Genomic DNA, 13,486 nt, shown 5'->3' on the forward strand with positions numbered 1-13,486 from the left:
TCAACCCATCCTTGCTCTTGAATGACTAGGCCTTATATACTGTGATTGCCTCACCTGTTTCACGTCACCTTTTTATTTCAACTCGTCACATTGCTATTAGTCCTAAATTGCCCCTGTCCCAACTTTTTTGGAACATGTTGCATGCATCAATTTCCAAATAAACGTTTACCTTCCAAAAACTTTGCAGTTGATTAGATAAAGCATCAAATACAGTGTCTTTATATGCTTTAAAAAAATAAAAAAAAATACAAGTCAGAGTACATTTACAAATCACTCCTCTTTGTTTTTATTAGCATTTTCCATACTGTCCCAACTTTTTCAGAATTGGGGTTATACATCATGTGGTTTGTGTGTGTGTTGCTTACCTGGGGAAGAGATGACACCAGGAAGCATTATGGGAAGAAGGCAAGCTGGCGGAGACAGTGTGATGCTCTCAGCAATGTTCTGCTGGGAAACCTTGGGTCCTGGCATTCATGTGAATTTACTTTGACATGCATCACCTACCGAAACATTATTACAGACCAAGTACACCCCTTCATGGCAATGATATTCCCTAATGGCAGTGGATTCTTTCAGCAGGATAATGCACCCTGCCACACTGCAAAAATTGTTCAGGACTGGTTTAAAGAACAAAGAGTTTAAGGTGTTGAAACGGCCTCCAAATTCCACAGATCTCAATTCCATCGAGCATCTATGGGATTTACCGGACAAACAAGTCCGATCCATGGAGGCCTCACCTCGCAACTTACAGGAGTTAAAAGATCTTCTGCTAACATCTAGGTGCCAGATACCACAGCACATCTTCAGAGGTCTTGTGGAGTCCATGCCTCAAGGGGTCAGAATGCAGGATATAGATATATATATATATATATATATATATATATATATATATATATATATATATATACATACACACACACATTCCATTTTTATTAGGAACACCTACTCAACTCTAGACTGTTGTGTGAAGTTCCTAGATCAGCTGTTTATGCAGTATTTAGGAGTTTATGCAGTGTGCTGCTGCTACCATAATTGGCTACTTGAAAATTTGCATGAATGTGTAGGTGTTCCTGTTAAAGTGGACAGCAACTATATAGGTCTAATCTCTATTGTTACAGCATTATCAAACAATAGCTGAAACAAACACCAAAGTAGACTGTCTGCAACAGACTTCAACATGTGTATGGAATGGTTTTCTATTGGCTATATTTTTGTGGTGTTTGAAGATTAGCCATTAAAATTGCTAATCAAGACACATCTACATGCTTCCCACACGGTCTTGGGAAAAGCTATAACTTGTAATCCAACTTGTAGCAAGTTAACAGTAAGATTAGGTTCCTAGTAGTTCTTTCACCACATAAAAAAGGGCAAAGAGAAGTCCTTCGTTTTAGATAGTTTTAGAAATTGTACAATCTTCTGTACCCATGTTTTTGTTCTAACGTGCCTTTTTTTTTTTTGGAACTTGAGCTGATCTTTTAAATATGGTTTCTGTTGCACTTTACAAATGCAAGCTGCATGAGAGCAGCACTGCAGTAAATACTGATGAGGCCATGTACAGTCTTACCTTTTACTCCGTTTTGATGCATTTTTGTGTTTTATCCAGGCCGAAATTGAGAGTTCAGTCTTAAGTCAGAGTTAAGTCAGTCAAAACATGATGACTGTGACTCAAGTACCGATTTGTATAGCAAACTTAAACAAAAAGGTTACATGGCTGTATCGTCATTAGCACAATCTAGACATGTTTTCCAACATTTATCCATTTCCTTATTACTGCACAGATGACCCCAACAGGAATTAAAACCAAATTCAAACACAGATTAACAAAAAACAAGTGGATATTTTTATTGAACATTTTATTTTGTGCTTTTTTTTAAATTAGTAGCACAATTCCTTGAATTCAACCCCTGCCACCCTAAAACAAAACGTGATTCGACGCAGTGCTTCTCTTACTGACTGGCTAGGGGGAAGAAGTGAAGGTTGGGGAGAGGGCATAAAGAAGGGGGGGGGGGGGGGGTGTCGGAAGGCACATTCATACAGTAGCCCCACTTGGGCTCAGCTCCAGCAGGTTCCAACTACTTTTGTCCATGAGAGATGGTGTATTGGTCAGGAAAGTAATGTTCATACACCTGTGGGCATCTGCAGCAGTGCCGCCTACCCACTCAGACCAAATCCAAGGCTGCAAAATGAACCCCACTACTTGTGAAAAAAAAGGGAGAGCCAGGGGGGAAAACTCCCAAATGGCCCTATTATTTACTCTGAAACCTTCCACACAGCAAAGAAAGAAGAAGAAGAAAAAAAAGAAAGTTATGTACAGGGAGGAAAAAAATTCCCATAGTCTGTACAATTCTGGCCTATACATTATTTACTTCTTTACTGCAAATAAAAAGTACAAAAAAAAAAAAAAAAAAAAAAAAAAAAAAGTCAAATCCCTAAATACTTTGATAGGACAATTTTCACAGGGAAAACAAAACAAAAAAGTAGTCCAGGACATTCTCTAAACTTCTAGGCCTATCAACTATCAACAACGGTAAGGTTTATGACTGAGCATATTAAACACACAGGGCTCCATCACCTGTACATTTTCATAGAAATTAAAGTTCACCTTTTTATTTATTTATTTTTTTTTTTTTTAACTAAACAGGGCCATGAGGAAGCGGGGTCTTGCTTTACTCTGTAACTGGCTGCTGGATCGTAATCACTGGCGGAACTCCAGTTCATCAACACTGATTACTTTAGCAGAAGGCATGGAAGGGAGGGGTTGCTGTAGCACATCCGAGCCAAACCACTTGGCCAGACCTAGAGGTGGACTCCCTGCTCGCCGCTGAGAGTGGGTTGTCCGATGCGTGGTGTGGCTGTGAGACTGTGGGGTTCCAGTGGGCACTGTGTGTATATCTGCAGAGACAAACAGGTCTAGGGTTTTAAAATAAATAAATAAATTACATTAACCCTTGTGCATCCTTATGGACATTTGTCTTTCATTTTTGATTTTAAAAAGAAAAACAAAAAAAAAAAAAAGTGTTAGACAGTATAAGTTTTGCAAAAGGTGTGAATTATTGGAATTTTAATTTTCTCACTCTCATAAATCTATTTTAAACTAGGTACACAAAATAGTTACACTCCGGACCTTAAGGACAAGTGTGCCCATTGAAACCCATTCAAACTGGACTATTTAATCCTGTGACATTTAAGCATAAAGTCATGCACTGTGTGTTAATAGGCTTGAAACCTTGTCAACAAAAACGCTGAAGTTTTTTTTAATTTTCTGAGATGTGTAGTATTTTCTCAGGTTTAGCCTATGGGGAAAATACTTGCTTTTACTTTTTTCCGATTCTGCTGTATTATAGAGCACTGCAGGCCTGAATAAATGATGCAGCTATAATTGTGTGGGTGTTTGTATGTGTGCACTAAAAATTGTGCGTGTGTATGTGAACAGTTTGAAAGAAGTTATATTGTATGGGAAATCACAAACCTCACCCCATGTATGACTCCAAGAAAGTTACTGAGCTTTAAGATTTTTGCATTATTTAAAAAGGGTTACAATTCTGAAAATGAATCTGTTTAAAAACGATAAGTCTTGTGTTAACCAATAACATACATCAATACAAACTCTTGATACTTACTAGGTCTCTGCTGCTGTTGGAACTGTTGTTGCATGACTGCTAACTGCATATGTGGTGCAGCAGCTCTGGGGGGAATAAGTGGGTGTCCTGTAGTGCCAAGTGGATACAAAGGCTGGCTTAAGAGAGCAGGAGGCAGACCCTGCAGCTGGGACAGATCTACAGTCTGGGGGAAAAGTCCTGTTCAGACAGACAGACCACTGTTATCACACAAACATTCACTGTGAACTCTTGGGTAACCCTAGGTACAGGAATGTCTCCATAAAACAAATGAACCTACACAAAAGCAACCATTCTGCAGTTAAACACCAGTCCCCACCTGTTTGTAAGAGTGCAGGTCCAAGTTGCTGAGGCTGGATGCCCTGGGCGATCATCCTCTGTACCACACTAGGATGCAGTTGTGGTGGTGGAGGCCTAACCAAGGGGACGTGAGACAAAAGAGGTACTGGGTAAATGGGTCTAGGGAAAGAAGAGGAGGACCCTGGGGACAGCATAGCAGGAGTGTGAAGCCCTGTGGTAGAGCTAGGCCTGACTCGCTCAGCCTCTTTCGAGTGGCGATTCTGTGCAGATACAGGGGTGGAGCAGGCTTTTATGCCACCTGCTTGAGGCCCACCACTGTCCACACCATCAATGAAGGAGCTGGGGGAAGGACTGTCTATAAAAGGGAGACAGTTTGAAGGTTTATAAACAAAGAACATTCCACAGTGACCAACAATACAGCTAAAGTAAGAACCTTACCTTCCTGCGAGTTTGCAGCATTCTCTTTGCTTCCTGGCCTACTCATTGGCTCATCTTTAGTCTTCTCCTTTGACTCATACATCTTTTTAATCACTGAGGTTGGAGTAAAAGATGGAGACAGCTGCAGGGGGGAGGGGGGGGTTGGGGGAAGAAAAAAAAAAAAAAAAAAAAAAAAAAAAAAAGGCAAATTAGTAATACAATTCCAAGAAAACAAGCCATCACTGCATCAAGAGGACATTTGACAAGGCACAGCTTTGTTGTTTATTACATAACTTCAGCCAAAAGATGACTGGCCAGTAAGGGACTGAGACAAAACCAGTTAAAAGCCTTGGATTTACACCTACTGTCCTGCCCAGATAAAAAGAGATCCCAATTCGTTGATTTTGAAGACAAATCATTAAGGTGGAAGTGAGCTTGTACAGAAGTAGGCCAAGACTGTCTAATGTCAATGGATCAAAGCAAACTCACCATACTAGTGACTGCAGTGACGGGGGAATTCCTTCCCGGCAGGTGAGGGCCAGGGGACCGGTTAATCCTCGTCTGCCTACAACAAACAGAACAAAGCCCCTGAGCAACTCATTCAACTGGCCACCTACAAGGGCATTTGATTAAGCAGAAAATTAGGAAGGCAGTCAAGGAACCTTGGCTGTGTTTGAAATGGCATATTAAACCATGCCCCAAAACAAAAAAAAAAAAACCCCACACCACACACCGAGTGTGTGATTGATTTTATATATATTATGAGTACATGAACACGGAAATCTGGTCAGAGTAGGGTATCATTCAGGTATAATTGGCAGCATATCTGAATTGCTAATATACTGTAGAGAAGTTCTTTCATACTGTACTGCATCCCATGATGCAGCGTGATTTTTTTTTTATTTTAATCACAAAGAATAGCAAAGAAAGCTCTGTTGTGTTTTTAAACTTGCAGGTAAACAGTGCCACTGTACTCCCTCATTTAGTATACATTTTAAGGAACAATACACTCTGGTGCATTAGACAGTTCATATACCATTCTGAACACAGCCTTCGGATACTGTTTAGCCACTTTTCCACTGCACAGTATGACTACTCCACTTGGCTCACCTTAATGCAGGAATAATGTATTATCGAAGCCCTGTACAGATACACGGTCAGGCCCTATTCCAAATGCCTTTCCTGTTCACTGAACGTGGACCCTATTAAGGATGTAAAATAACAGCGTTCTAGACCCTACGTATTGCTCTATATGACCAAGTTAGATTCAGCTGCGACATGAGTGACTTCAATAAATGCCTGTTTGGAAATTGGTAACAAGTGAAATGTAAATATAAGAGAAACCTTTGTTGTAATTTTATTTGTAATGAGCTAAATGATGCATCATTTTCAATTAATAGAACATTAAATGACATTTATTCAGGCACAATACAGAATCACTCAAGGAGAATTCTTACTCCCTATGAACGTGGCTCACGTTTAGTATTGTCTCAGCTTGCTTAGAACCTCAACTGAAGTGGTACTTTTATTTAAAAAGTGTTTTTAAAAAGTACCAGGTACTATCCACTGTGGAAAGCCCCCCAAAAAGCGAGCAGAGTCAAGCTGTACCGTGGGGTGGAAAAGCGCAATTTGAATGAGAGGACTTTTTCTTAACCTGTTCCGGAAGGATTTATCGTGGCCATGTTTGTTGTAGCCTTGCTGGTACTGGCGACCATGTAACACCAGATCCTGGAACATAAGAGCATCCAGTTCTGCCTCGTCCACTCCCATAGACAGTGCCCTCAACTGAAACACATTCAATAAGTTATCCCTACATTCCTATATAAGTCTACCATAATATTTCTATACTGCATAACAGTTCTCACCTGTTGTGGAGTGGGGCCTGGACTTAAAGCTCTGTGCATCTCAGGAATTTGTTGTGAGCCAACAGGGAAACCTGCAAGGAAAATAACACATTAGAAAGAAAAACATTAAACCCAAGATTTTCCAAGCAAGTCAGAACCAAACCCAAAGTACAATAACACATTTAAAATTGCAGTTCATCCTGTTCAGTACTGCATTCCGATATTTGCTACCTGTTCCTGTCTGTATGCCTGTGTAGATGTCCTGAATGGGACCTCTGTGAGAAAAAATGGTGGGTGAGGAGCCACGGTGGTGCAAGAGGCCAGGGGCTGGAGCAGATACAGCTTCAGGATTTGCCAACAGACCACTCAAGAGTGGAGAACCCACCCGTGGAGGTCCCTGAACACCCAACAACTCCTACAGCAGAAAAGCACCACAGACTAACATTAATTCAGTTCTATAATGTAGTACAATATTGTGCCATGTTACCGAGAGCAGAACAGCATGATTAAAGACTTTGCTGCATCACCTGGAATATATTCTTCTGCTGTATGGCAGGTGCCTGAGCCTCAGTTATGGTGCTCAGGATGGCAGGATCTGCAGACTGCTGCAGCTGTGCACACAAGGAAAAGGGCCATCAGCTTTACAAGTCAATGCACAAAACACAAGGTTCAGTGTCCCGCACCAGTGTTTCCCCCGCACCAAAAATGTGATATAGAAAGCCACCACCACACATTCAGATACAAATGTACAATTTCACAATGCAGCCTTCACACAACTCAAGTAAAAGAATACAACCATCTAGGGACTACAGCTTCAGAAGTTAGTTTCTTTGATTTTCATGCCAAATATCAGTCATATCTAACCAACACATCTGGCCGGATGGCGCAAATACACAAACATGACTATCCATAATATGGCCTACCATAAACACCACAGCCATCTTTCTCTAGCAAAATATTAGAATTCAAATACTTTTGATGCAAGCTTTTAAACTTAAAAGCTTAAAATAACCATAAAGCCACTTGCCAAACATGGTTAGTTAGTAACCTTTATATAGCCGGGGGGTGGGGATCACTAGTGTAGCATCCACCTGGATGATGTGATGGCAGCCACAGTGCGCCAGAACGACCATCACACACCAGCAATTGGTGGGGAGTAGAGTGATGGGATGGGAGTAGAGAGATCAGGGATGGGGATTATTAGGGAGCCATGATTGAGAAGAGCCAATGGGGGAATTTTGCCAGGACACAGGGTTATACCCCTAATGAACATCAAAACTCACCAATTTTAATATTTATTATATTTTATATATATTTAATATATAGCTCCCCAACTTGCTCAACTCACATGTACAAATGTATGCCCATCATTAATCCAATTCAAGACATTACTACCACCAATTACACTTAAAGGAACAAACATGTGCCTAACCATGGTGTAAGCCATTTTAATGCTTCTTTGCATGAATTTACTACATGATTGATTAAACTAGCAAAGCTAGAGGTATAGCTTGCAAGACTAGCTCAAACTGTTGGGTAGGATAACTTCAGGTACTCAAAAGTCTCAGGGTCAAGTCCTCTTGCTGCATTGCCCATGGCTCTGTTGTAGAAGCTAATGAGAATTCATTAAAAATCAACCAAATTATTGCAGATATCTCAGAGAAGACAGTTGAAATTCCTCTTTAATTATATGGTAACACAAAATAAAAAGACTTTTCAATCAGCACAAAGGTTCTACAGACTGCATCAATAGCAAAAGTTAAAATGATGAACCATATTCATTAATCAACCCTAATTCAATTAGAACCATACACATGGCAAGATGCTAATCCAGACACAAGCACAATGCCTACATGCACAAATACTGTGCACATAGTGCTTTTATACATTACACGCTTGCTTATTTACTCGTTTCAAAAGCAGTGCTCATTTACAGAAGTGTTTACATCAAGACTTTAAAAACTATCGGTGTCTGTTTAACTACTAACCACGATTTTATCAGCCGATATGTGGAACTTTTAGCTCCTTAAAAAAACACCTTCAGTAACTAGTTTTCATAAAATTAGTCACACCCTAACCCATGATTAAAAAAAACAGGCACATGGGAATATTTTTTACACACCACCTTCCTTGAGAAAGAAATTTACCTGGCTTCACTCACTCCCAGCTTTACCTGATGCAGAGCAGCATGCTCAGACACAGTCACATTTAACCAGCTGTGTGATCACACTTACACTGCTCGCGCTGGGCTTGGGCTGGGTGGGCAGGGTTCCACTTGCCTTCATACTGCTCACCAGCTTGTTGAAGGCAGACATGTCAGGATCACGGGGACGGGCCATGAACCCTGTGCCTCCTGTGAGCGCTTCTTCCAGGTGCTCAGCCATGAAAGGAGTTCCTCTGCCCTGAGCCTGCATCTGCCTGGGGGCTGGCTCAGGCTGCTCATTCTGAACTTTCAGCCCCTTTAAACCACTCTCCACCTCCTCCAAAGACAACACCACCCCAGAGTTAGCTACAACAGAGGGACAAGGCAGGATCCGGTTAAATTAGAGCCAAAAAAGGGGGCAAAATGAAAAGGTTCTAAACATTACATGAATGTTACTTACTGCTTTCCTTCAGATGAGCCTTGTTTGCATTTAAGCTGGAAAGAAGGGGTTTAAGGTCGATTTTGGCTTTATGGAGCAGCTCCAAGATGTCCACCTTCTCTCTCCGCTCCTCCAAGGGAATTGGCATGAAATAGGGCATAGGACCCTGACTAGGAGAACTACTGCATGGATCTAAACATGGAAAAACAGTTCTCCAGTCAGTTGTTTTTTTTTGCCAAAAGAAACTACACTACAGTTAAGCAGAGTTTACATGACTCCATGACAAACTGCATAGAGCATAGAACTGCATGGTGATCTTGCAGTTGTCAATGTAAAAATTTACATGATTGAATTCCACAATTTAGCCTATACTGCCACTGTTTACATCAATAGTGCAGGAAGGCACAGAATGATTAGAGGCATCACAGACACAGCATTAAAATGCACATGCAAAAGCTATGGTGTTCCATTACCTGCTAGTTTCTCAAGCTCTTCATGTGGGGTGGAGCGCAGGCTGCTGGAGCGGCTACCAGAGGGGCTCTGATTACTGTTGAACCAGCGGCTAAAGCGGCTGGCTGTGACTGGCCCATCACCAAGCACGTCTTCGATCATCTGAGAGTGAGAATATGCAAGTGGTTCACTATAGATCAGTATAAAAATAGGAAAGGGTTATTTGGGGGAGGGGGGGCGAGAATGGCACTTACATGATGAGAGCTTGCAGGTGGTTTAGAGCAATGAAGGCAAATGAAGTGTGGGCTTTTGGGAAAAGGTCATTCAAAACCATGGGCACAAATGTTCACACTTAACCAAAATATCCATCAACCAAAGGGTCTGAACGCTCTCAGAGCACAAAGCTTCTATAATGCTTCATGACCTTTAAAGATTCACATCAAGCACACATTCAATCTAACCCTTAACTGGATCAGTGATGGGCATAAATTTGTGTTCGCTTAGCCAGTGGTCTACCAAAAGTCTCAACCAACAGAGTAGCCAAATGGCTTTTAGCCAAGTGCAAACAAATCTCACACTCATCATTATGCATTACCAAACAACCACAAAGTTAAAATAATCAGGGCAGCTGCACAAGCATATAGAGAATCCCAAAGGGTATTAGGTGGACTGAATAAGGAAGAGACCCAATAGAAATGCCTCAGGTGTGATTATTGTATTGGATATCAACCACACATGAACCCAATCACCTTTTTAAGCATGCAGTGCTCCCCCATATCTTACCGAAGCCAGGCCAGGCATAGTCTTCTCCAGATTAAAGAACTCGTTGAAGTCAAACTCCCCGGCTGTTTGTTCAGGTAGAACGTCTGGATGAGGAACCTCCTGATCGGCACCTCTCACTTGGACCACCTGTGCCACCTCAGAAAGACCACCATTGCACTCAACTGCATAAGAAAGGGCAAGCAATTACACAAAAAATCATTCTTGGTTCTTCATTTTTGTATGTTAGTTAAAAATCTAAAAATAAATAAATAAATAAATAAATAAATAAATAAATGTATACCAATTAAAAGAAAATATTTCACATGCCTTCTTTTATGGACTCGACCCGCTTTCTTGAGCGCTTAGGTTTGCGTTTGTCATCCTCAAGGACTTTATCATCAAAGCCAATAAGCTCAATGGTCTCTGACTGGCTTGTGGGTCCAGCAGAAAACCATTCTGGCTCCTCCTCAGCATAAGAGTCATTCCTTCTCCTCTCACTAAACACTCTTTTGTCACCAAAGTCCCTCTATAATGGCAGCAGAAAGGGGCATTAATTATCATTAAGACACCAAGGGTGGGGGGATAAATACAAAGATCTGAAAAATCACAAAAGCCAAGAATTATAATCCGTAGATGCTGGCTATAAACCATGAACTAGGTTAAGGACTAGGGCAGCAGACCATTTCTACACAGGTTCAGTGTTTTTGTCCTGCAAGGATGTTTAAATCACCAAGGTCAGTAAAAATACAGAAAGCCAAATAAAAGTATATCATATTTCTGTGCGCTTGGTTTTAAGGAACTGGAGTTGGCTGCAGCCATAATATACACAGTATTTTTACACAATACCCTGAATCTCTTGTCCTTGAAGTCACGTTCCCTTTCACGGTCCCTTTCTTTGTCCACCCGAATATCCCTCTCAAATCCACGCGCCGCCATGATGCGACCGCTTCCGATACGCCGTGTGCCCCCAAGACGGAGAGACTCATTCTCTTTGTTCTCAAGGGGGCTGATGGGACGGCGAGTCAGGGCAGCAGGTGCCACTTGGCAGCCACCTCCAAAACTACGGCGCTGGGGGCTAAGAACCACCTCCAAATCATCCTCTTTAATGCGATCTCGTGGGTCTAGAAGAGTAGCACAAAAAGCTTTTAATGAACTGGATTACATCCTTAGAAAACATTTCATACGAGTCTCCCCCCCCACCACACACACAGAGACAGCGTAGAACTGAATTTCTGAAAATTGTAGTAGCAGTGCATCAATTTACCAGCAATTCTACGTTTCAGGGGAGGTCTATCCTCAGCATAGTCTCTCTTGTATCCCTCCACTGATAAGTCACACTCTGAGGGATACAGTGATGCATGCCATTTTTCAGGATCCCATACCCCATCGCTAGAGAAATTACAATAAAGTTAGTTTTTCAAAGCAAAAGCCATAGCAACAAATACGATTTTGGACTGTTTCAGGGAAAGAAAAAAAATTTGAACATACAGATCCATCTTCAACTTTAAGGAACTTTAGAACTAAAAGTGTGAGTAAATATTACACAATAAAAACAGCACCGCAGTCTGTGCCTTACTATCTTATTGTACAGCTCACCTGTCATATTTCTGAGATAGGCATTCTGGCCTCTCATTAGAAATTGGTAGCTCTTTGATTTCCAAAAGCTCCTCCTGTGAAAGAAGAAAAAAAAATGCACCACAAATTAAAACCAGATTAGACTAATTACACAGAACATAAGCAAGACTATCAAGAACAGTCTTGACTTGTCTGATTCAGAAAGACGCTGTATCTAACCTTGGTGTATCGGTAGGCAGAATTCAGTAGAGAAGTCTTCACAGTGTGGATCATTTTATTGCCATTTTCCTGATCCTCGACACGGGCATCTTTGTCCATGACTGAGGCAGAAGGCCAAAGTATAGCGTCTGTCTTGGACACTCCTAGCACCTGTAGGGAAAGGATTTGGTTAGACTAAAACCTTAAGAAAAATATGGCCAAACCTTTAGGAAGACAAGCTTTAAAAGCAAACACAAAAGTTATTTAAATGGGTAACTTCAGTAACACGTTTTCAGCGCAGTGAGGAATCACGAAAGCGGCGCCTAAACCCTGAAGACTACAATGACACCAGAGTAAAGCAGTTTGCGTTGTGGCAGAGGCGCATTATTAGTTTAACGTTAATCAGCTTCAACAGCTCATTAAGCAGTGTGCTGTGTCATTAAGCAACTTGAGCAGTTTGTACGATGAAAGCGATGTAGATTTGTAACTAACTACGTTTGAAACTGAGCAGGAACAGCAGCTAACCCGCTTGTTGAGACTAATTAACCAGTCAGTTTAGCTTGTTAGTGTTAATTGAGTGGACAAATCAATTTGGCCGCTAATGTTTGCGCAGCCGGATGCTAGCAATATGAGGTTAGCATCCAGAGTTCAGCCCTAAGTGGTAAGCCAAAAAATAAACAAAATAAATAAATAAAAGCAAGCACTTAGGTTAGTTCATTGATTTACACATAAAAGAGAGGCAATACTACAGCAGTATATTCTTTCTCTGGTAGCCAATTAACTTACCTGCTTCTAGACAAACCCCCCTCAAGTTTCTCCTCACTCCGCTGATGCTACGATTTAGCTAACTTTTACACCAAACGCCGAGTCTCACAAGTGTGTCCGGGCGATTCAGCTGGACGCGGCGTCCGCTCGCAGCCCGATCTAAGAGTTAATCTATATTTATATGTCGTTTTTACTGAATCATAGGACGCTAATGAGGTGTACAGTTAAAAGATAAATCATTCACAGCGTCAGCGTTAACGAGCTAGCGAAGGAGCTTCCAACCAAGCTAGCCAAACGCTCAACAAACTAGTGCCGTTTATTCTTTTGCCGAAAAGCAAGTCATCAAGCTCTGATTCTTTCATAACACAAATTAAACACCCGGACCGAGCAATGGGATTATTGCTACTACAATATTGCTGCGTTTGGATGTTTTCTTACAAGCCGCTGTCGGAAACAATCCAAAGGCTAGCCGGCTAGCTAACTAAAGTCTTATTATTCACTACTAACTAAGCATGTTGTGCTCAAAAAGCGCGCTTAACTACTGAATCACGACAGTAAGTTTACGTTAGTTGGGTTAAACAGGATAGTGAGTACAGCCGCTTCAGTGCAGGCTGACCGGAACCATCACTGTACCTCGGGCTAATATTACTTTGTTAGTAAGAGCTTTCTCTCTTTTTGGTCTCTCTCCAGTTGCTCAGCATCAATTTTCCTCTGATCACCACAGGTCCTAACTGAAGGCCCAATCCAAGATTATATAGCGACCGCTTCCGCCTTTGTTTAAATGTAAAACTATGCACGCATCTTTTTTTTTATTATGGTTTTAAATTCATTCTAAACGTATAATGATATTTTTTGAAAATGTATATGTACAGTTGTTGAGAATTTATACGTAATTGTAATTACAAAGCGTGCCATTGAATATTGGGCAGGCAATCTAAATGGTCACCTAATGTAGACCAAAAGAGTTGTTTTTTCC

The 13,486-nt window shown here is 41.2% G+C and overlaps 1 protein-coding gene across 3 annotated transcripts; it reads right to left on the minus strand.

The window, feature by feature from the left end:
* Positions 1 to 1,817: 1,817 nt before the first annotated feature.
* eif4enif1 (eukaryotic translation initiation factor 4E nuclear import factor 1) lies at positions 1,818 to 13,253 on the minus strand. Of its 3 annotated transcripts, none has more exons than XM_053636045.1 (19): positions 12,532 to 13,253; positions 11,767 to 11,916; positions 11,569 to 11,642; positions 11,237 to 11,361; positions 10,819 to 11,093; positions 10,300 to 10,498; positions 9,994 to 10,154; positions 9,234 to 9,372; positions 8,782 to 8,952; positions 8,458 to 8,687; positions 6,706 to 6,789; positions 6,410 to 6,593; positions 6,200 to 6,270; positions 5,989 to 6,119; positions 4,824 to 4,899; positions 4,356 to 4,476; positions 3,937 to 4,272; positions 3,621 to 3,797; positions 1,818 to 2,892 (listed from the first exon to the last, which is right to left on the minus strand). In XM_053636045.1, exons 2-19 carry the CDS (start codon positions 11,863 to 11,865, stop codon positions 2,696 to 2,698), a joined length of 2,850 nt encoding a protein of 949 aa, XP_053492020.1. In that variant the 5' UTR covers positions 11,866 to 11,916; positions 12,532 to 13,253; the 3' UTR covers positions 1,818 to 2,695. The 3 variants fall into 3 exon arrangements, with proteins under 3 accessions (XP_053492020.1, XP_053492018.1, XP_053492019.1); XM_053636043.1 differs by having other exon boundaries at positions 8,413 to 8,687; XM_053636044.1 differs by having other exon boundaries at positions 8,413 to 8,687; positions 13,144 to 13,244.
* Positions 13,254 to 13,486: the final 233 nt, after the last annotated feature.

Source organism: Ictalurus furcatus, chromosome 11 (genome assembly GCF_023375685.1).
Source record: "Ictalurus furcatus strain D&B chromosome 11, Billie_1.0, whole genome shotgun sequence".
NCBI classification, from domain to species: domain Eukaryota; kingdom Metazoa; phylum Chordata; class Actinopteri; order Siluriformes; family Ictaluridae; genus Ictalurus; species Ictalurus furcatus.